The sequence below is a fragment of the Epinephelus lanceolatus genome, chromosome 22 (genome assembly GCF_041903045.1).
Source record: "Epinephelus lanceolatus isolate andai-2023 chromosome 22, ASM4190304v1, whole genome shotgun sequence".
NCBI classification, from domain to species: Eukaryota; Metazoa; Chordata; class Actinopteri; order Perciformes; family Serranidae; genus Epinephelus; species Epinephelus lanceolatus.
In genome coordinates this window covers 18,187,798-18,211,645 of record NC_135755.1, presented here as the reverse complement: position 1 = coordinate 18,211,645, position 23,848 = coordinate 18,187,798, and the positions used below count along the sequence as shown (strand labels likewise).

The following is a 23,848-nucleotide window of genomic DNA, read 5'->3' as shown; positions in this document are numbered from 1 at the left end:
TTGTCAGTGAACCTTGTGAGTTGTAATGGAGCTGAATTTTGTACCGTTACCTTTGTTAAATGTTGCTGTTGTCCCTGGCTTCATATGAGTAGAGGAAAAGTCCGCTAGCTGCTAGGCTAATTTATACAATGTAAAATGCCTTAGGCTTGTGCTAAAAACGTTAGCATGTTGTATTTGTGGGGAAAATGTGTCCAGATAAAGACAAATGTTTGTCTGTTAATGCTGCGAGTTATAGTGAAGCTGATTTGTGTACTTGTGTTTGAAACTGTCTCTATTAAGCCATGTTTAATGTGTGTTTAATGTGTGTTTTGGGTGAGTTTTGAATCAACTAAACTTTACAGCACATCACAGAAACCCCACCCCCGCACAAGTATAATGCTCGCAGCGGCGTAGGCTACGGCGTAGGGTCTGCTGCACAAGTATAAATCCCCCTTAATTTGCTCATTTTCATTTTCTCCCATGATTCCGACATAACACCAGTTGCTAGAGAGACTTAAAAGGGGCAAAGTCTTGATTTTAAGGACTGGAATTTATACATGCCTCTGAGATTTATTTATTTATTTAAACACATTAAAGGAAGAGAGGGTTGTATTTGATACAGGAATTGGATAATGCAAGGTATTTAGCTTTTAGCAATTAATTCCAGGTGTATTACACACAAGTGTAGCAGAAATAGATATTTTTGTTTCATGAAACTTCAGTCCAGCTCATGTTCATCTCCTTTTCTCACTGGTCTCCTCAGCGGGTGCGCTGGAGTTTTGATGATGTAAGTTCACTGGGTAGTAGAGCATCAGCTGTATTTAACGATATAGAGCAGTTTAGACGTAGTGACCATCGGATACTTTGTTAAACCCAGTTCAGACCAGAGATTCGGGATGAGTTAAATCGAAACTTTCAACTGCTTCTGGCCCGCCGACTAATTCTCCTGAAGTGGAAGGACAGGGCTCCACCCTCACATGCTTGTTGGGTCAGAGAGGTGACGGCTCACCTAGAAGAGCTGAGATATAGTATAGATAGTCAAGGCGTGGCAGCCCTTTCTGGACTACTTAAACAACCTTCCATGTGCCAGGTTGACTGAATAAGGCCTTCAACCCCACCCCCGCCCCTTGAGCAGTTAGTTTGTTGATCTTATCTGAGTAAAGTTTAAGGCTTTAGTCACACAGACTAGGGATGGGCATGAGCACTCAAGTACTCTATTTGTATGCCAGCATTCATTTAATGTATAGCGTAATCACTGCCCGACCTCCCACATGTTTATCATGAGACTACTGCAGGAGTATGAGCTCCACACTGGGGAACAATTGATGAGAGTCTGCCTGCTCACAAACACACACACAAACAGTGACAGGGCTAACTGTTAACATCATATGGCTAACATTACCTACTGAGGCGAGTTGTTTCAATGTCGGTTAGTTTGTTGGGACTGTCAAACGGCTCGGTGCTGGATGTTAGCCACTGCTGCTGTGTTAGCTCATGCTAAATGGGCAGACGTTGAACTGACCAGGAGGACAGCGGCTCAGGACTCCTGAGAGCCTGGAGCCATAATAACACTCTTTGTATTTGTTTTGATTCTTGTTTAAACAGTGGTGACTTTGTGTCAATAGATGCAGTGTTGTTGTTTGTACATGGGATGAGCAGCAGGTGTGTGCCAGGGGAGGCAAACAGTTTTTTGAATACGTTAAGTGTGGCAGCATAAAGAGTTTGTAGTGTGGAAAGTGGAATTAATGGAAACTCTACAACTTGTTTTCCGTTGTACATCGTAGTTTTGTTTTTTTTGGGGTTTTTTTTTGAGTACTCGAATACTCTATAATAATTTAACGCAAGCTTTAATGTGAGTGCTCAAATAGAAGTTACTTAAAATGCCCATCCCTTATACAGACATGGCTGTTCCTCAGACAAACTGATGATGTGATCGTCTCTTTCCTCCATCCAAAACTCTGCCATTTCACCCAGCTGACAGTTTGTAACTGACTCGACCAGGAGACTTTGCCACAAGCTGTTGGGCTATTGACAACAGGTGACTTGCGTTTCGTTCTAAAACCAGCCACTCGGTGACAACATCAGCCAACTGGAGTCGAACTGAGACGCACCAGTTCACACAACTTTTTCTCTGCGACGTTCTGACACTGATTCATCTCATCATGAATTTTTGGTCTGAACTGGGCTTTAAAGCAAAGAAGTTTCCTCGATCACATGGTTTTAGATCAGTGAATACCTCTGAATCCTTCAGAAGAAGCGCCATAGTGAATGAGAAGTGTCTTTAAGCAGCGTCTTGCTTAAAGACACTTACTGCTGCTTGACAGCTGTACTGTAGTTGACCCTGACCTGTGACCTCTTTGGTGAAAAAGGGGCGAACTAAATGAGAATGAAGTACTCATCTCATCTGAAATTTTCAGTTCTTTATAACATTCTTTATCTGAAGGATTCAATGAAGAATTCGTCAAATAATGAAGTTAATAAATGCAGATCTGGGTCAAATGTACTTCTTGTTACTTAACAAACTTTGTGTCTCTTGGCCGACTTGAAAAAAGAGTAATGCCTCTCCTTTCATTTCACCTCACCTCTACTCTTTTAATCACTCCCTTCTGAGTTTAAGTTGTCATTTGACTCAGGTCTTTTCAGGAACACTAATGTTGTTGTCCCCGTAGTCATCCTCCAGTGCTTCTGCTAGAGTAGACGCAGCCTGTCTTCTGTATTAGTGAGTTAGGTGACCTTGTGTTGTCCGTAGGTGTATCTTTCCCCCAGGTACTGGAGTACTGGAGTCAGCACCTCAAACACCTCCAAAGGAAACAAAGACAGACAGGTACAAAGAGAAAGACAGAGAGAGAGACAGACAGGAGTTGGGGAAGGAAGAGCAAAGGGGTTGAGGATCAGGACGACACAAATAAGGTTGAATGAAAGTTGAGATGAGCTGAGAACGAACATGTTTGTGTCTGTGCTAAACCAGGCCCAGCTGGTGAAAGACCGGAACTCCATGCTGCGGCTGACGAGCATCGGATCGGACGATGACGATGACACAGACGGTGGGGAGCGCGAAAGGGCGACGAGCGCCAGCGGCAGCACCGAGCATCATCGGAGAGTTCAGATGACCTGGACCAAAGAAAAGACCTCGCAGTACAGAGCCACGCACTCTGGTTGCTCCACACCGGAGGGCTTCAGAGACATGCTCAGCATCAGGCCGTGAGTGGAAGTCACAATATTTCTCATAGCATCGTAGTTCATGAAAGAGGTCATTGAATGCATCTTGTTTTCCTTCAGGGACCACTCCAACGTCAGGCGCATGCACACCGCTGTGAAGCTCAACGAAGTCATAGTCAACAAATCCCACGATGCCCGGCTTGTCCTGCTCAATATGCCGGGACCACCCAAGAACACGGACGGAGACGAGAACTGTATCCTTAAACACTGAGGGTTGCACTCTTTCACTTACTTAACCAAACGCTGTCTTCACACTTTATATTTGTAGTTACAGTTTAGTTTGGTACGCATTTTTTCCGTTTCCACTGTGAAAAGTTGTAGATGGTACCAATGGAACCGTTCTGTACCCTCCCCATTTTTGGTCCCCCTCTGTTGGGGTACCTGTTTACGACACTGTATGAACTACATCTCTTTGAGCACAACCCGGCCCTCAGCGGCTCCTTGTTGACCATATTCACAGTTACAAAGCTCAACAGCACACTCACATAGTACAGAGGAACCTCTACAGAAACACTCCTTAACTCGCTGACCAGACATGGAGTTCCTCGAGGTCCTAACAGAAGGTTTGGAGCGTGTCCTGTTGGTCAGAGGTGGAGGAAGTGAAGTCATCACTATCTATTCCTGATTGGACAAAATGGAGGAAGCCAGCGTTAAAGACGCAGCCAGTCCCGCAGGAGTGAGCGAAGGGAGACGGTGGGGGCCTATGTGCTCTTAGGGGGGGCGTTTGCCCCAAGAGGAGAGACTGTCATTGGCTGCAGCGTCAGCCGTCACGCCCAACACCTCCCCGACTCCTCAGCCCTTTTACTTTCATCTTTCAGGGTTTCCATTCCACTTATGTCAAGCTACAGAAATGCCAACACAATTCCACGAACGAGCAAAAAAATAAGAGTGATCAGCTGTGTGTGTGCGCGCACGTGTGTGTATGTGTGAAAGTCATCCACCTGAGGGAGGGTAGGTTTGTCGGAGAAGGGGACCAGTGTTGTTTCAGGTGCGTTCGGGCTGGTGGACCAGCGAATGAGAGGAAATGTGAAGCGTCCCAGAAACGGAGCAGTCGTTCCACTGACGAGACTCAGGGTTGCTTTTTGTACAGAATGTATTTTGGAAGCGGATGTGAGTGCTGAGAGGAGGCTGAATGTCTGACTGGTGTGTTTTTTGTTGTTGTTGTTTTTTTTCTCCTTGTGAAGTTTACTACAATGCTACATCAAAACTGGAAACGTAATTCTGCATCAAATGAAGTGAGGAGCCTTTAGTTTTATACCTGCTTAACGGTTCATTTAAGGAAAATCAGTGTCCGTCTGTGCCGTCTCCTCACTAGAAACTGTAACGGTTTTAGGAGATATAGGGAAAATGGTTATCATTTAATTACATATCATTAGTGGCCTCCTTTCTTTGCGTATCCACCATATACAGTCGTATATGCACAGACCTCAGAATTTGTTTTATTCAAAGTGAAGCTCAAAGTGGAGACTGAATTATGTTTTAATTCTTGTGTGTTGGTCTGAACTTGCTGCTCTTTCTGTTCTCTTGTATGGAGGCCCATTTTTGCCAGGAAAAGTAAAAAAAAATCTAAACAAAATGTTGGTCATGACGGAAATAAAAATGCTAAAAAAAAAAAAAAGTTTTATTTGGTATCTCTTAATGTTCAGTCATCAAAAGTTGGACTATAAATTTGGTTTCCAAAGTAGGTAGATGTAAAAACTAAAATTTGAGATTAAAAAAGGCAAATTTGAGGGAAAAAAGTAAATTTGAGATTTAAAAAAAGCTTTTCTCATAAAACAACAAATTTGAGATTAAAAAAAGGGGCAAATTTTAAAAATATTTTTGAAAAGGATTTTTATTTAGATTTTTAAATATTAACTTACATTTCTGAGATACAAACGTAAATTGGATTTTAAAACTATTTTTTTAGATAAAATGACACAATGAAAGAAAATATCCAAATTTTTGAAAAAAAAAAAAGGTCCAGTTAATGAGATAATAAGTATGACTTTTTTCAATCTCATATTCTGACTCCATCACTCTGTCTTTTTGCCTTTCTTAGTAAAAATGGGCTCCTATACACCTGTGACATCATCTCATGAAAATAAATTTACAGATTTACCAAGTGACATATCTTTATCTGCAAAACAGTCAACATTTAGCAGTGTGCTCTGCTGTTTATGGTGTCAACTGTGCGATGGACATTAGGACTCCATTACTTATATCAAGAGAGGAACGAGACGTCTTTATGCTACACATTTATGGATTTGTGATGTCGGCCAAGATCCCAGGAAAACCAAAATTAAACCAACGATAAGAAAACTATCAGTCTTCTCTGAGTCACGCTATAAACTGGCCCACGTCGGACTGCATGTGTCATGTTCGTGTGTTTGAGTAAATGATGGCAGCGTCGTCGTGGTTGTTGTGAAGGCCTCGGAAAGAGAAGAAAGAAACAGTATTGCTGTGTGTGTGTGCATGAATGATTTAGTCTGTTATTGTGTTTTCATCTCTTCAACTGAGAATATTGGCTGCGCTGTGTAGTGTGAGCTTGTGCCCTGAAACTTTCCACCTCACCATTCACCTAAACTAACCTGCTGACATCACGTGTATGTCTGAAAGTGTGCGTGTGTGTGTGAACATGAGCTTGTTGCTGAAGTAAGGAGCTGTAAACTAGAGGTGTTTGATTCCACTCTAATGCTTTTTGTTCTCTTTCATTTTTTTACAGTGTTATCGTGCAGGGATTCTTTTACGTTCATTGTTATTTCCTAAACTTTTTTTTTTCGTGCTTGTACATAAAGACAAAAAAAGATCCCAAGTTTTATCTTTTTTTAATTACATTAATATAAAAAAGGAGTCATAAAAAACTTGGCTTGAAAAAATACGGGAAGAAATAAAGCAATTTTGAAAGAAAGGTTAATCGAGTTGTTATCCTTTTGTTTTGTCACATTACAATGACGAAGTATGTCTGGTTTTATTGGCTGATATTGGCAATGTAATTTATAGATTTGTCTGCTGATTGGGAGCAATTTTGATACACAATTAATAGTTGAAGTCATTGATCTGGATAAAATACCAAACAGCTTCTCAAATGTGGCAGTTTGATTTTTTTTCTCTCTTTATACCATTGTAATTGTGAATATCTTTTATTTTATAGACATGTATATAATTTTAAGACGTAACATTGGGGCATGGAAAATTTTAATGTCCATTTGTTACTTTTTTGACACTTTACATCTAAAGAAGTTTTTATTGGATTTATTTGGAATATCCTAAAATTTGGCACCAACGTCCACTTGGACAAAACGATGAACTGATTAGAATTCGGAGGTCAAAGGTCAAGAGCATTGTGACCTTACAGCCATCTCATTCTTGTGAACAATATCTCAAGAAGGCCTTGAAGGAGTTTCCTCAAATCTGGCACAAATCTTCACTTGGACTCAAGAATGGAACTGATTAGAATTTGGTGTTCAAAGGTCAAGATCACACTGACCTTGCATCCATCTCATTTTCGTGAACACAATATCTATAGAGGGCCTCAAGGTGTTTCCCTCAAATTTGGCACAAATGTCCACTGGGACTCAAGAATGGAACTGATTAGAATTTGGTGGTTATAAGTCACAATCATTGTGACCTTGCATCCGTCTCATTTTTGTGAATGCAATTTCTCAAGAAGGCCTTGAGAGAGTTTCCTCAAATTTGATCCAAATGTCTACTTGGATTTAATGGTGAACTAATTGGAATTTGGTGGTTAAAGGTCAAGAGAAGTGTGACCTTGCATCCATCTCATTCTTGTGAACAATATCTCAAGAAGGCCTTGAGGGAGTTTCCTCAGAATTTCCTGTTTTCGTGTTGTCCATCCGTCCATCTGCCTCATTCTTTTAAATGTGATATCTCACCTTGAGGGAGTTTCCTCAAATCTGGCACAAATGTTCACTTGGACTCAAGAATGGAACTGATTAGAATTTGGTGGTCAAAGGTCAAGATCATTGTGACCTTGCATCTGTCTCATTCTTGTGAATGCAATATCTCAAGAAGGCCTTGAGGGAGTTGCCTCAAATTTGGTACAAATGTCCACTCGGTGTCAAGAATGAACTGATTAATTTAGTGGTCAAAGGTCAAGATCATTGTGCCCTTGCATCTGTCTCAGTCTTGTGAACGCAATCTCTCAAGAAGGCCTTGAGGGAGTTTCCTCAAACCTGGTAAAAATGTCCACTTGGACTCAAGAATGGAACTGATTAGAATTTGATGGTTAAAGGTCAAGATCATTGTGCCCTTGCATCTGTCTCAGTCTTGTGAGCACAGTATCTCAAGAAGGCCTTGAAGGAGTTTCTTCAAATCTGGCACAAATGTTCACTTGGACTCAAGAATGGAACTGATTAGAATTTGGTGGTCAAAGGTCAAGGTCACTGTGACCCCCACAAAACATGTTTTTTGGGCCATAACTTGAGAATTCATATGCTCATTATGATGAAAATTCACACAAATGTCTGATAGGATGTAATGGTAAATTGGTGACATTTTATATCCAAAAGGTCAAAGATCAACTTCACTGTGAAATCATAATGTTCTGCAAAAATACTTTTCTAGCCATTACTTGATGCCATATTTCGGGGCAGAAGAGGGAGACATTTGGTCAGATACTGAATTGGTGACGCTATTCTTTAGTGCCCACCTTGAAACTGTGCTGCTGGGGAGAAAGTGAGCGCTTAACTCTCTGTGCAACATGACTGGTGCACAAAGTGAGGCGGTAATTATATATGTATATTTTTTTTGTTTTTTAATTATTGCTTTATAAATGACTTTTTAATGAAAACACATTGAACACATTGACAGAAGACTTATTTTAATTTTACAGTCATAAATTTGTTAAAAAAAAATATATAATAGAAAAGGTCACCAAAGTAAAAAACAGAAAGAAAAAAGGTGTCTTTTATTCTGGAACGCCAGCGCTACATTTGCGCAATGACGTCACTTCCACTTGTACGTACAATCCGGGAGCCGGTTGCCTTGTGATGTTTGAGGAAATCAATTCTGGGCGAAGTTCACTTGCCAAAGTGGGATTAAAAACAAAAATAAATCAGATTTCGGGGGTGACCATGGAGGTAAGAGTAGCTGATACTAGACACTTTCAACTTAATAAATAAAAAAGAATCACCTGTGTCTTCATATGTGATGATCAATTAAAACACACGATGATCTGTGGTTGTCACAACACACAATGATGGCGGACCTGCTTAATTCATCAGCCCTTTATTCAATCGGTTGAGTTGACTTCGCTTCAATTATTTAACCCTTCACTCTCAGGCTTGTGTCAAACTTTATGCTCCTTTTGTCAAATCCATTATCACACGTTAAATTCAAGTATTTAAAGCTACCGTTGCCACCGAAACAGTTTGTACCGACGTTTATCTTTTTAACGGTTATTTAGTCAACAGAAATATGAGGTCGTCCGTTTCACTCAGTTACTACTTAGTTTGAGGATTGAATTGGACCGAACCATTAGAGCGAACAGGAGGTAAGATAAGCTTAATGTCAGCCGTTAAACGATAAAATAAATGGCGTTTAATTCGTTAAAATTTAAAAATAATCTGTTGGGCGACATAATCTCATGTATGTCGCAGTTGAACTCCAAACCAGAGGCGTGTTAAAGCAGCTGTAGTCCAGTTAACGTTACTCATCTGTCCCGCTGGATTAGAGTACATTAGAACGGAGTGACGGACGACTTCCGGTTACGGCTTTCAAAATAAAATCGGCTTAAAATCTGCAATTTCACCTTTATTTATTCATAATGTTAACGCAAATTATTCAGCATTAGTGTAAATGTGCCTTATATTCAGATATTCAGCTTTAATTCTTAGGTGAGATGTTTAAAAAAATAATACAGCAACAGGAAACAGCAAAACATTTGTATGGTAATATAGAATCAGATTTAGCCAAGGATTTATTGTCTAGTAGGTTTTGACTTACAAGGAATTTGTTTTGGTGCATACATTAAAACACAAACGTATTAAGAGGAATATATTAACAATATCCACTCTTCAGTGCATGTAACCATGCATATAGGTGAGCAGGCAACAACAGCAGACATGTAGATCAGCAATAAGCAACAAGACATATGTGAAATACAACATTCATAGTGGATATCTTGATAAAGATGATAAAATATGTAGTTATAAGTTAGGAAAATGGGGCACAGTTGTAGGACACAGTTATAAAAGAGACTGTTTTTTAGTGTTTGTGAATATTCCATACATTCCCAGGCCATGCAAAGCTGACAATACAGATTGAGATTGATTGACATCAAGATTGAGCTCCAATAAGTGGACTCTCCCCTACATGACAAAACATTAAATGTGTTTAGTTATAAAAGATATTGGAATCAGTGACGATCAAAACCACAATTTTGGTATCGCCCACGCCTACTAGGAGGTGTGTGGGGTCCCCGAACAGGTTAATCCAGCCATGGTTATAACAAATATTTTGTCGTCTGCTATGATTTTGTCACTGAAAGTTCAACTTGGGGGTAGTAATGTAATGTTTTCAATATTCCGACACTATTCTTACACTAAACTAAATTTAAAAAATAGTGTATTTTGGTTGTTCCCTACATTCATTTTTTGTGGGGTCCACTTAACATAATGTATATTATATATACCTGAAAGTCCCACACAAAAATGCATATATTCATATTTTTAATAACTCAGTTTTCTATTTGTTAATCATCTTATTTTGAAATATTTATTTTGAATCTATAAAGTGTTTTACACATTTTTAATTACTTTTCAAAAGTATTCTAAAATTCAGTTCATTTGTCTGTTATACATCATTTGTTTTGCATTTGTTCTAATATTTGTTTTTGTAAACATATTCTTAATTCACTTCTACATCGACTGACTCTGTTAGCAACTTATTTTTTACTTTATATATTAATTTATTCATTCGTATATTAGTATTTAAATGTTTTAAGTCCACAAAAATCTCAGTTTATAAATAATTTGTTGGTTGGATTTTCATCCTGACAACTAAATAGTGAAAAATATAAAGTTACCCAGGTGCAAATGGTCATGAAAAAGCTGGAAAAGTATGGAATTTCACAGTCTAATTTTCCAGGCCTTGAGAAATTCATCAAATTTGTCAAAGTCAGTAAAAGTTTTGGAAAAGTCCTGTTGCATATAATGAAATTGTCCATGGATAACCTTCCACGTAATGTAACATAATAGCAAATTAATTGACTTAATTCTTAATTAAGTGAGACAAGAAAAAAAAGTCCTTGAAAATTTGTGAGACAAGAAAAAAAAAGTCCTTGAAAAGTTGTGGAAAAGTCTGGAAATTTTGTCCATGAAAATTTGTAGCGACCCTGAGTTAGCTGATTTTATTTTGAAACCCGTATCGCTCAACTTCCGGTGGTGCGCTCGTTTATCTTGACCCCTTCCGGTCGGTTCATCCCATCGAAGATCCATAGCTCGGGATCCATTGAGCAGCCTGGCCCGGGCCAACACGAAGCAGAAACGGGGGTTCGGTCCGCCCGCCTCCCTCCTGTCAGACACCTTGAATCAATCATTGCCGTTTCCCAGACATCTCGTGGCGGCATTAGCCGTTAGTCCGTTAAACGTACGTTAGCCGCGTCCGCTAAAGCTAGCAGCCGTTGATTGAATGTAACGTTCGAGGACCGACAGACAAACGGGCGCCAGGCTGGTCGTGAAGTGGGGAGTACTGCAGCCTTGCGTCAAAGCCAGCTAAAGCTAAACCGTGGTAGGACAAGTCAGCAAGAAAGACAGGCAGCAGCCACGTTACCTCCCGGTAGCTAGCCAGCCAGCACGCAGGTTATTTTTGGCACGGTTGCTTGCGTACACATGCTACGTTTGAGTCGCGTACGCTAGCCTAACATCTGTGCCAAAGCTGTCAGTTGGCGGTTCCGTAAGAAATAACGTTACAGATAATTTAGACTCGATATTTCGGGGGTCGGTATTTCCACTTGCTAGCTATCTGACACGACTCGCATTGTCACATATAGGTAAAAGATTAGGAATATCGGTTAATTGCGCAACGTCTGGTTGAATTGAAGAGGGGCCTCATAGCTACCATATGAGGCCCAGTTGAAAAGATGGACCTGAATTTTTATTCGGATTTAACGGACGGTACCGGGCAGCATGACGGTGATCCAGAGTTCCTGGACCCGCAGTCTTTCAATGGATTTGACACTGACAACAAGGTGACTCTGTCTAATGAATGGGACACAATGGTACATATGTGAACTACCTAAAGGCTGCCATTAAACGCATCTTAGTGTACATATGTCTTGGTTGCTTGGTTTTGGTTATGATTGTAGTCCTATTGATTCACTGTTGCTTCCTTCCAAGGCCATTATCTTTTCCCAAACTTGTGCACCTTAATGTTTCAGTTCCCTGGAGGCAGTGACAACTACCTGACAATCTCTGGGTCCGGCCATCCCTTCCTCTCCTCCTCAGAGGTAGGCCTTAACATCTAGATTACCTGGCATTGAATTTATCTCTGACAGGTTTCTGTTTATCTCTAAGGAGCCCCCTTCTTTTGGACATATGTTCTGGCTTACGATCAAGCAGAATCACATCATGTATTACCATATGTTAGAGTCACAGAGCTAACGCTGCTTTCATGCCATATCAGAGTTACGGGACTTAGAAGTTCCCGAATTGTAGGTTGTGTTCATGCTCAAACGTAACCGACAAGGCACTTAACATGGCACATTATATGGATTTGCCTTAAAACTAAACGAACCGGTTCTCCTACATCAGCTACAATCCACCGTGTAATGGGATTAAACCCAAATAAACCCAAATTTAATGGATCTAGACACCAAATAAAGCTATCATACTTCTGTCTTGACGGCTGGGCGTAAGAGTTTGTTTTTCTGAGTGCTCAGTATCTGGCGATCTTTGCAAAGCTGAGAAGATTGTTCACCAACTCTTGCCACAGCTCTGAAGATGTTCCCAGAGTCCTCAAAGACTCTTCTGACCACCTAAATGAAAGATATTACATCTGCTTTATGACTGAAATATTTTTAACTACCAAATTTACAAGCAGTGTACTTAGCCTAAAACAGAGACTATATACACTTTTATGAAATAAAATGAAAAGCTTGAGGGAGAAAAGGCAAAATTATTATTTTTTTTTTAACACAGCAAAATAGTTAGTAAAAGTGGGAATTGTTTAAGCGCCTAGTGCCCAACCTGTTCGAGCTGAGGCACATTAACACAAAGCGATATCTACTCGGGAACCCTTGGCACAATTTGCATGTGTAATAACTGGTTCAACCAAAGAATGGTTCTTATTTTTTTTAGATTTGACTAATTTGTAGATGTCTTTCCAGTAATTCAAAAGAGAAAAATAGCCAAATTTTGACAAAACGTCAGCTTTCTGACCCCTTTTGTGGGTCTAGAAACCCAGGTTGGCTTTAAATAAATACCCCACCCTCAAAATGATCCTTTGTATAATAATTACTCACAGCATTTTACCTTAAATTTGTGAAGAAAACTTAGTTTTTCCTGCATGCCTCCATAGTGAACGGAGAATCCAAAAAAAGGCAAACAGTCTACATGAACTGAATTAAAAGGGGACTGTTTTTAAACAACAGCAAAACTATATCAAAACATCCGTTCACAAACTCTCACACAACTTGTGCAATATAATCCAAGTCTCATTCATCCACGTGTGCGCACAGTACTTCCCAAACACATTACGATTTAAAATACATCAGTACAAACAGTACGCATGCTAGATCCCAGACATGCCTAGGGCACATTACTTGTAGTACTTTTAGTAAAAAAGGCATGTGTTTGGGAAGTACTGAGCATACGACTGGATAAGTGAAACTTGGATTACACTGCACGAGCCGTGTGTAAACAGATGTTTTGATATAGTTCTGCTGTTGTTAACTGTGAACGCTGATTATATTAATTCATGAGCAATGTTCAGCCTTTTTGGATTCTCCGTTCACCATATGATTCAAGGTAACATGTGGTGAGTAGTTGATGTACATTTTGCAGTTGAAGTATTCTTTAAGTTGGCATCTAGTTTGAAACTAGACGATGCATTTATAGAAACTACTAGTAGTAGTTTCTATAAATGCATCGTCTGGATTTGGCATGACTTGCCTTACCAACCTGGCTATTCAGTAACTATTTAATACTGTCATGCAGTGTAACACATTTATTTTTCTTGTGTTGTACGAAACTAGCAAGGAGATAGGATCATTTCTGATGTCCTGGATTAGGAAATAAAGCCACAATCTAATGTGTCGTGCAGCAGACTCAGTATTCTTTTTTATCCAGATGAGTCTTTGACGATCCTGGAAATAGCTTCAGTGAATCGTTAAGTATTGTTAGACGACCCTTTGAGGTTTTCAAAGATCACCAGGTGTTTATGTTTGAGGAAAAATGGATGCTTAGCTCTGTGACTTGTAACAGTGATACATTAGCGGCACAACCAGAGGCGTGTCAGTCTCATGCAGCAGCTTTAAACCACCAAAAGATGACTGAGTTCATGCCTGAACTCAGTCATCTTTAGCTCAGTACCTCGCAGTTGCACATTATGTTTTCTAGCATTTCAACCATGTTCATATTTGATTTTATCATGTGTGAATCATACAAAATAAGGCCTTTGTTCTGTGTGTATGAGTCATTTCATGTCAGTACATATAAAAACAGTCTTACTGCCACAAATATGACCCATGACAAATGTAATTAACATGCATTTGACTGACATACTCACATTTTTTAGTGTGCCACTAAACGCATTGACCTCTTCAACCTCGCTGGACCTGCTGGTGGAGTATGAATCATTTATAAATATTTTATATCTCACTACCCTTCCTGCTTAAATTCAGCCACTTTTTTTAAATTAATATTGTCATTTAGGAAACAATCTTTTTACAGAGCGAATCATCAAACATCATATCAGAGTACAATCTAAACAATCTATGATGCTGCCTCATCCAAAGAGTTAGTGACATGATGGGGTGATGGAGGGGAGGCACATGATGCACACAGACGTGTAGAGTTTAAGGCTTGTAAAAGTTTATTTATACATCTTTGAAATGCTTTTATGTCATCAGAATAGACAGAAACACCACAAAGGGAGGAGCAAACTTCTCAGTTTTGGAGTGCATCTGTAAACAGTGTTAGAGGAATTGTAGTTACAAAAATGTAAGTGCGAAACACAGCTACAAACAGGTGTGAGATAATTGTGCAGGTATGGGCTTATCAGTGTCATCACATGCAGTGTCACATCACCTACCCATACTCCTCATACCCAAACATATTTCATACCTCATGCTGTTCTGCAGTGTTTTTTTTGTTGTGCACGTACTTTGTAGTGATATTGCAGTCATCAGCATTCTCACTAACAGCTGCCTTCTGGTCACCTGCCAGCACAATGCACAGCTGTGACGCTCTGTTTTCTTGGTGCATGACCAGGGGCCTGTATCACAAAGCAAGCTCAACTTAAGGGGGATTGATACCCTACGCTGTAGCATACACACGTGGCCTGCACTGTTAAGAGCATTTATACTTGTGCGGTGGTGTGTCTGTGTCACTCTGCAGTTACACCTCCAAAACTCTAGTCGGCGGCTGAGGTTTCTGTGAAGTGCTGTAAAGTTTAGTTGATTCAAAACACACATTAAACACACATTAAACATGGCTTAATAGAGACAATTTCAAACACAAGTACACAAATCATCTTCACTATAACTCACAGCATTCACAGACAGCACTTGTCTTTATCTGGACACATCATGGACAATATGCTAACGTTATTAGCACAAGTCTGTGGCATTTTACATTGTATAAATTAGCCTAGCAGCTAGCGGATTTTTCCTCTACTCATATGAAGCCAGGGACAAAGGCAACGTTACAAAATTCAGCTCCATTACAACTCACAAGGTTCACAGACAAAACAACTGTCTTATACTGAACCCGTTTTCCAAACAAATATAACATGCTAACGTTATTAGCACAAGTCTATGGCATTTTACATTGTATAAATTAGCCTAGCTGCTAGCAAACTTTTCCTCTACTCATATGAAGCCAGGGACAACACCAGCATTTAACAAAGGTAATGTTAGAAATTTGGCTCCATTACAACTCACAAGGTTCACTGACAAAGCAACTGTCTTACACTAAACACGTTTTCCTAACAAATATAACACGCTAACGTTATTAGCACAAGCCTATGGCATTTTACATTGTATAAATTAGCCTAGCAACAAGTGGAGATTTCTTCTGCTCATGTGAAGCCAGGATAAATCACACACAAGACTTAAAATGCTATTTTTGTGGAGGCTTTATTGTCTTCACTATCTGTTATTTCTTATCTGTGAAATTAAAGTAAATAAAAGCTTTGTTTCCACAGAAATGGTTTCAGCTTACAAACATAGGCAGGAGATCTGCGTTGCCGTGACTTGTAGTTACATTTCTGGGGAGGTGCACGTCAGGCTACAGCATCGATGTGACACAGAAGTATAAATCCTGCATTAATCTTGCCCTCTTTGGGCTACCTTGCTTCATCGAGCCATCTGTGATCCTGGCATCACAAAGCTGGTTATCAAATGGCTCAGTTACCTCAGGGTTCTCCTATCCAGCTATGAGCTACTCATGTTTAAGAGTTCAGAATGGATAAAGAGAGGAGTCTTTTGAGCCCCAAGTTCAGCTTCAAAGCCCTGCCAGACAGTTCTCCCGACAACACCAAAGCAATTTTGCATTTACTGTCTGTGTGAATTGAGTTACCACCGGAGTACGTTGAGCTGCTTTAAAAACAGGGTTTGTTTAGTTAACCTTTACAAGTGTAACGTTGGACACTACATTGTGATAGAATCACTATATTTTTTGAGCATGCAGTACCTTAGAGGTTATTCTGGAGAATATTCCAGATATTCCAGTTTTGGATTGTTGCAATAATATAAACATACAGTTGCATGAAGCTAGCATATTTGTCCACTCCCACGTTATAAGAGTATTAAAGACTTGAAAAATATCCCTTTAAGGTACATTTAGAACAGATAGAAAATGTACGATTAATTTGAGTTATCTATGGACAGTTACGCGATTAATCACGATTAAATACTTTAATCGATTGACAGCCCTAATAAATATAAATTTAATGTAGCCACACAACCAGAGTAAAATAAGAATGTCAGGAAACATGAGTCAGTAATATCCAGATATTGAGATAAGATAAGAAGGGGGTTCTTTCAGCAATCAGCTGTTTACAGTTTTTGATCTGATCATGATAAGTGTACCTGCTCCAGAGGCCATGCAGCTTAGGTTACCATAGTGATCTAACCTGGTTAAAAGTGAGCCAGCTATGCGACGTCAGAAAACCTCAGTTAACTCCAAAGATAGCACGCTAACCCACTCATCTTGCTTTGTGACACAGGCTGCTGAACACTGAAAATGTTGCACTGAAAGCAATTTTCCGCACCTGACTTGATCACTCCGGACACACATGACAGTATTTTACAGATATTTTAGTAGTACAGTGAATCTTAGAGTGCGTCTAATGTCCAGAATAATAAATCTGTGTTTATTGAAGCTGTAATTACTGACTAATCTTCTCTTAATTCTCTTGTGGCTCTCTGACCTTCCTTTCCAAAATGTTGTTTACTCCTATCCACCCCAATTTCTCACAAACTTGTTTTCTCTTCTTCCATTTTCCTTTTACTTCTATCGTCTTCTTTTTCCACTTTTCCTCTCCCACCTTTGCTTTCATCCGCCATCTTCTCTCCAGACGTTCCACACTCCGAGCCTTGGCGATGAGGAGTTCGAGATACCTCCCATCTCTCTGGATCCAGACTCGGCCCTCACTGTGTCCGACGTGGTGTCCCATTTCGGGGAGCTGTCGGACACCGGGCCCTCGGGTAGTGTGGTGGTACCCGGGAATGCTGTGGTTGAAGGAGACGACCCTTCGTTTGCCTCCACTTTCGTCAACGCCCCCTCACAAGGACTGGAGCACCTGAGTCTGGGAGTCATCAACCAGTCGGGAGGAAGTGCTTTGTTGGGCTCGTCACTGGGGATGGTGAGGAGACATTTGAACTGTCTGACGTTATCTCGCTTTCACCAGTTTAGCAGTTCGCTCACATTTTCTTTTCACACCCAGGATCTCGGTCATCCCATCGGCTCTCAGTTCAGCAGCTCGTCCCCGGTGACTATTGACGTCCCGCTGGGTGACATGAGCCAGGGCCTGCTTGGATCCAACCAACTGACTACAATTGACCAGTCGGAGCTCAGTGCTCAACTGGGGCTTGGCTTGGGAGGCGGGAACATGTTGCAGCGCCCTCAGTCGCCTGATAACCCTCTGTCGGCCACGGCGTCACCCACCAGTTCACTTCAGGATGACGACATGGATGACTTCCGAAGGGTGAGTGCAGTCACCTTGATGGTTCCAAAAAGAGGAGCAGCTTCGGTAGTGTGGAATAAACTGTGGCGTCCTAAATGTTTTATGAACAGCCCAGGACTTCTCAGACTCTGAGTTACTGCTCAGTTAGCGGCTCCTCTGGCAGCAGCACAGTTTCTTACTCTTCTCTCTCGCCGTGCGCACACAGGAGTCTATGTTTTTATGTCTTGAAATATGTAGTTATGTGTTATTTAATGTTGTTCATATTTCTTGTGGCTGTATGAAATGTGCCGTATAAAAAAAGGTGACTTGACTCAGAGACTTTATTTTAATCTGTGTCGTCTGCCCCTCCAATCAGAGCGTCCTGGTGGAATCTCCGGTCTCTCTGGCTGTCTCTTCGGGAGTCATCTCCCTCGATCCTTCCCTGTCCGAGTCCCCGCTCTCTGCCCCCGCGTCCAGCATCTCTCCAGCAGTCAGGCGGAAAGGAGGAGCGGGGGGAGGGAAGAAGGGGAAGACAAAGCCAAGGAAAGACCCAAACGAGCCTCAGAAACCCGTGTCGGCCTACGCTCTGTTCTTCAGGGACACACAGGCAGCTATTAAGGGACAGAACCCTAACGCTACGTTTGGAGAGGTGTCTAAGATAGTGGCGTCCATGTGGGACAGCCTGGGGGAGGAGCAGAAACAGGTGAGAGGAAAGTGGAGGAATCTCTTCCCAGGATTTCATCCAGTCAAACAGTAATGTAATGTAATGTAATGTAATGTAAATGTTGTAATCTGACAGATAAAGATTTTGGACCCTCATAACAGCAAATATACTGAACAGGAAAGGTGTTTTTAGCTGTGAAAGTATGAAGATTTCTTTAAAGATTTCCTTGATCCAAACACAGTCCTAACTTTAGTGTGTGATTTGTTTTCAGGTTTACAAAAGGAAAAACGAAGCGGCGAAGAAGGATTACTTGAAGGCGCTGGCAGAGTACAGAGCCGGCCACACGTCTCAGGTGAGTGCCTCTCACTGAAGAGAGATCACACAGGTGACACAGAGAGAAGTCTGCACCTTGTTTATCGTCCACAGAACGAGGTTGCAGGCCACCATTTTCAGAACAAAATAAAACAGGCTGCAGTGAGTCTCTCTACATTGGATATTTAAAAATAGCAGGTTTATGCATTTAGTCCTTCTAAGGCAAGCTCAGGGGTTTAGTGTTGCCGTAGCCCACAGGAACGATGCTCCACAACACTTTTTTCCCCTCACATAACCCTGCCGAAATTAATACATAAATACATATAAACGCTTGAAGATCCACTCATTACTAAAATTGTGTTCACAGCTCCACCTTTTAGTACCAGATCTGTGTGCTAGGTACCCCAACAGAGGGGGGACCAAAAATGGGGACGGTATGGAACGGTTCCATTGGTACCATCCACAACTTTCCACAGTGGAAACGGAAAAAAAGCATACTGAACCATGCTGCTCGGTGGAAACAGGGCTTAAGATTATGGTTTATCTGAGTACCTCTCTGTTCGCTCCAGGGGATGGATCTAATTGCTGGTGTTTGAGACTGTCCCCATGATTTCATTATTTATGGCATGGTCGGTTGTATTTTTCTGCTGTGATGGCACAGGGTTTTCAGCAGAGTGAACAACACACATCTCCAGTCTGTTTTGTGTCCCTGTCCCAGACTGTGTCATCCTCTTTGTGGCTCAACAGGGCTTCAGGTAGCCAAAGTATCACCACACCACAAAGTCGCGATTATCTACAACATGTCTTCATGTTTGTGGTTGTTGAGACAAGCGACCTAAGTTGAGCACTCATCTCTGCTAATCCAATTACCAACACCAAAACAACAGTATGTGGTGTGTTGTGCTTACGTAACCAACCCTGCTGGGCATGTTTGGGTATTTGCACCTCTAAAGGATTATGATTGGTTGGTAATAGCTTTGTCATTGAGATCTGATCAGAAACTTTGATTAGTATTATCACTATTTTTTGTTTGTAAATAGAAGCAAAGAGCCGCCGGTAACTGGTATTCGTAGGCACTAAGGTTCTGCATGGTAAAGTCAGGGATGTGTGTTGCATACTGAGGTTGGTATTAAACCACAGAAACCAGTAAAACTGATCCCAGGCAGTATCTTTACTTTATATGTCTTTATTGTGTCCAACCGTCTTCTCCTCAGGCCCCTATTGAAGTCATGGACACCTCTCCGTCGCCGCCTCCTCCAGCTCCCGCTGTCATAGCCACACCCTCCTCCACCCTAGCCACTCGCACCACCAGGTCACAGCATTACAACCCCGAGGAAAACACCATCACCAACATCTGTACCTCCAACATCATCCTGGATCTGCCTCGGGTCACCACACGCTCCTGCACTGGTGCCATCAAACCCCAACCTCCGCCCGCTCCCACCCCACCGAACCCGCCCACTGTCACCAAGATCATCATCAAGCAGACACAGCTGCCCTCTGGCGGCGTTTCAGTCACGGCGACGCCCGCCTCTTCGCCACGCCAGCCGCCACCACTACAGCAGATGCAGAGCGCTCCTCTTCCACCTAGGCTTCAGCAGATGGTACACGCCCAGGCCCCTCCGCCTCTGCAGGCCAAACCACGAGGCGGCGGAGCGAACGCTGCCACAGCCCCACCTCCGCTGCAGATCAAGGTCGTCCCATCGTCGCGGCAGTCCGATTCAAGCGCACCGATCATTGTGACGTCAGCTGGTGAAACGCCCACGTCGGTGTCCTCCGCAGATCTGACTGTAGAGGTGGGACAGTCGGCTGATATGGTGACGGGAGGAGAGGAAGTAGCGGAGGCAGAGGAAGGGGTAAGTGCACATCCTGCCCTGTTGATACCTGCATTATACCAAAACAGGAAGTTTAGTTTATCCAGCTGTTGTTTAATGTCCGTAGCTCTGAACGTGACAGTCGATAAATACCTCAAATGTAACTTTATCTTGTTTTGTCCCTCAGATGGAGGTTGAGGTGAACGTCGCCCCCGTCCCGAGTGTGACTACCGCCGCCAGCCGTAACATTTGCGTGCGCGCGGGCTGCACCAACCCCGCTGTGGAGAGCAAAGACTGGGACAAGGAGTACTGTAGTAATGAGTGTGTCGCCACACACTGCAGGTGTGTGCGCCAACAACATGCAAACCAAATCTGGGTCCTCGAGCTTTGTGAAATTATTTTTGATCATCAGCTTTTGTGTCACTACAGTTTTACAGTTGAGAGCATTGCTGTGAGATGTTTTTTGTGTGTGTTCAACGGGGCTCAGTTACGTTAAACATGTTCGTAAAGCCTGACCAGAGTCTCATATACACGGATATAAATGTAACGTTACCAGTTGCCACGGTGATTTCTTTTTCCCTGTTTGAATCCGTTGGGAACAGCAGCTCAACTGTTGTGATAACGTTAACTTGTAGCATTTGTGTTGCTCCTTGTTCTCGACTAATTCCACCCGTTGACACACCGGGGTGTCGTCGGCGTAAATGAATTGACATGTTTGGAGTGTTCCCACTATGGCCTCATAATTCACAGTGAAGCCCAAGTGGCTCCAAACACTGGACCTGAAGGTTATTGGAGGATCTTCTATTTCTGGTGTGGCAATGTCGTTACTAACCATCTTGTAGAGAGCTAGCCTAGCGAAGCTGCCTCTCAGTGTGTCTCACTGGAGTAGATGTTTATGGTAGTGATGGCCAAATGAGGCCTCATGAACCACTGTCTTTATTTTGTGAAACCACTAGATGGCGCTGTCTGTTCAACAAAGGTTTGAAAGCACACTTCATTGCTAGTCCTTCAACCTTTATCTTTAAACCAAGAGCGCCATCTGGTGGGGTCAGAAAATACAGAAAGTGGTTCATGAGGCTTCATTTGGCCATCACTAGTTTATGGTTGGGGGTGGCAGGGGCTGACAGCATGTTGCGTGCTATGTTGTGTGCTCTGCCTTGTTGAGCGCCGTGCCACAATTGCTCACCCGATTGAAGCTGTGTATTTACTTTACAAATTTTAATCAGTTAAGTGCATCTTGTCCAGACTTTACATCCTGCATACCATGACATGTCAAAAATGACTAAAGCAGAGTGATATTGATCCTTTTCTTTCATCTTTTCTCCTTCACAGAGATGTGTTCATGGCCTGGTGCGCCATCCGAGGGCAGAACTCCACTACGGTCACATAGGGAAAGGACACGCGTGACAAAGGAAGGGCGCCACACGGAGAGAAAAGGACAAAGAATAATGCATGAAATGCAAATGAACAGGAATGAATGATCAGGCTCAGGTATCGGCACATAATGGTTTTTTCTATCAGGAGCAGAGACAGGAAACTCTGTACTCCTCTGTGATCGAAACGTTTACTCTGCACAAACGACCCTCGAGCAGAGAAACCCTGAATCCTTTGGGAATGCTCCAGTGGAAATGACTGCTCACAGTACAGACGGACGGATGAATAATAAGACTGAAGAACAAACAGAAAGAGAAACTTCTAATCTATTGTGAATCTGAATTATGGACTTGATAAAAAAATAGAACATTTTATATGGACTTATGGTGTTTTTAATTATTTTGAAAAGAAAAAAAGTGCAGGAAGGAAATCTTGAATCATGAGTTCTTTTTTTTTTTTTTTTTTTTTTTTGGAAATTTCAAAAATTCCACTTAATACGTGTATGCTCTTCCCTTTACTGTTACACTGACGATTGATTGATGTGAATGAAATCTAAGAAGCGATTTTTGTTTAACTGTTTGGTAACGTGCGTGTGCTTTGGCATCGAGGGGGTCAGCGGCCACTTCTGAGATTTACCGAGCAACACCTGGGCAAAGCACAAACGACCTCAGTCAGTTTGAAGTCGTAGGAAAGGGTCAAACGTTTGCGAGAAGGCTTTTGAGACAAACTGGAAACTAATCTGCCACCAGCCAAATGCTGTTTGTCACCTTTATAAGCCACTTTGGTCGACAGAAAACTCCCATCATGCAAAGGGTTTTAATTCAGACTTTCAAAACAGGTGCTAAAATACAACTTCAGCGTTCTCTGTTCTCCTCTCTGCTGAAATGCCCCGCAGCTTAAGAGCTTTTTAAATATGTGACACATATTTTGTTTCACGAGGAACATTTGTGTTGAAATTTGGTGGAAAACAATATTGGAATGAAATGAAACACACCAGCTCTGACAACACTACTGTAAGGGGAAAGGGAATATAACATTTAAAAAAGCTTTACTTTTTAACACGGCAATGTTTAATTTAAGAAATTTGCTTTCAGGTCTGTTGAAAGGAACGGGATAGTTGCTTCCAAAAAAAAAAAACTTCTCAGTCGGATGAATTGATGCAGTGATCTGGTCTGGTTTATTGTAGATATCCTGGAAATGTTTTTAATGGTGAAATAAAATATTTTATGTTTAATATACATTTTGTGACGCACATTTTAGCTTCATAATTACAGCCGCAGGGGCATTTGTTTGATTAATTCCACAGGTGTACGTTTTTTTTTCCTTCATATTTATACATGTATACATCAATCAGCCAAACGTTCAAACCACTGGCGAGTGAAGAAATAATATTGATCATCTTGTTGTATTGTATTGTTCTGCTGGGAAACCTGGGGTCCTGGCATTAATCATCTCACACTGGTCTCTTGAACATGACAATGAGTTCACTGTACTCCAATGGCCTCCACAGTCACCAGATCTCAGTCCAATAGAGCACCATTGGGATGTGGTGGAACGGGAGATTCACATCATGGATGCGCAGCCGACAAATCTGCAGCAACTGTGTGATGCTATCATGTCAATATGGACCAAAATCTCTGAGGAATGTTTCCAGCACCTTGATGAATCTATGACACCAAGAATTAAGGCAGTTCTGAAGGCAAAAGGGATCCCACCTGGTACTAGCAAGGTGTACCTAATAAAGTGGCCAATGAGTGTACCATACAATATAGTTTAAAAGTTAATCATACAGTATATAGAAAGCAACAACTCAACACTTTATTTTAAACAAAATAAATGTTTGTTTTTTTTAATTTAATTTATTTAGATCAATAGAAAATCAAATTAAATCCTTTATGAAAAAAATGGGCTTTTTATCTGTAAATTTACATTAATTAATATGAAAATCAGAAAAATTAAAAACTGAAATTAAAAGGACACCAAACAGTATAAAATGCTACATTAAATGTTCACAAATACTGCTGCTGATAGAAGGCACAACAATGGGAGTTCCACACATGTGATATCTTTCCACTTTCTATCGCGAGATTTAACGTCAGTAGACGTTTGATGACGGTGGCGGGAAAACCCACCATGGCGGGAAAAAGCAGCGTGGTCA

The 23,848-nt window shown here is 41.4% G+C and overlaps 2 protein-coding genes across 6 annotated transcripts in view; both read left to right on the top strand.

Annotated features, from left to right (window-relative positions):
• The window catches only part of slc12a6 (solute carrier family 12 member 6), a 41,980-nt gene extending 37,043 nt beyond the window's left edge, over positions 1–4,937 (top strand). For both annotated transcript variants that reach the window (XM_033609304.2, XM_033609306.2), the window contains exons 24-26: positions 2,948–3,180; positions 3,259–3,392; positions 3,732–4,937. In XM_033609304.2, coding sequence (XP_033465195.1) covers positions 2,948–3,180; positions 3,259–3,392; positions 3,732–3,823 — 459 coding nt within the window. In that variant the 3' untranslated portion in view covers positions 3,824–4,937. The remainder of the gene's footprint in view (positions 1–2,947; positions 3,181–3,258; positions 3,393–3,731) is intronic.
• A 3,205-nt stretch (positions 4,938–8,142) lies between these two features.
• On the top strand, positions 8,143–22,928 carry tox4b (TOX high mobility group box family member 4 b). Of its 4 annotated transcripts, none has more exons than XM_033610016.2 (10): positions 8,143–8,279; positions 11,579–11,647; positions 13,936–13,986; positions 16,939–17,226; positions 17,308–17,568; positions 17,903–18,229; positions 18,462–18,542; positions 19,717–20,358; positions 20,504–20,658; positions 21,649–22,928. In XM_033610016.2, exons 1-10 carry the CDS (start codon positions 8,190–8,192, stop codon positions 21,704–21,706), a joined length of 2,022 nt encoding a protein of 673 aa, XP_033465907.1. In that variant the 5' UTR covers positions 8,143–8,189; the 3' UTR covers positions 21,707–22,928. The 4 variants fall into 4 exon arrangements, with proteins under 4 accessions (XP_033465907.1, XP_033465910.1, XP_033465906.1 ...); XM_033610015.2 differs by lacking the exon at positions 8,143–8,279 and adding an exon at positions 10,587–11,389; XM_033610019.2 differs by lacking the exon at positions 13,936–13,986.
• Positions 22,929–23,848: the final 920 nt, after the last annotated feature.

Bases quoted from the DNA above. Each gene is read 5' to 3' on its own strand.
- tox4b (XM_033610015.2), top strand. From the start codon at position 11,282: ATGGACCTGAATTTTTATTCGGATTTAACGGACGGTACCGGGCAGCAT. The intron at 17,569-17,902 runs GTGAGTGCAGTC...CCCTCCAATCAG, and splicing joins ACATGGATGACTTCCGAAGG to AGCGTCCTGGTGGAATCTCC. The intron at 20,659-21,648 runs GTGTGTGCGCCA...TCTCCTTCACAG, and splicing joins TGTGTCGCCACACACTGCAG to AGATGTGTTCATGGCCTGGT.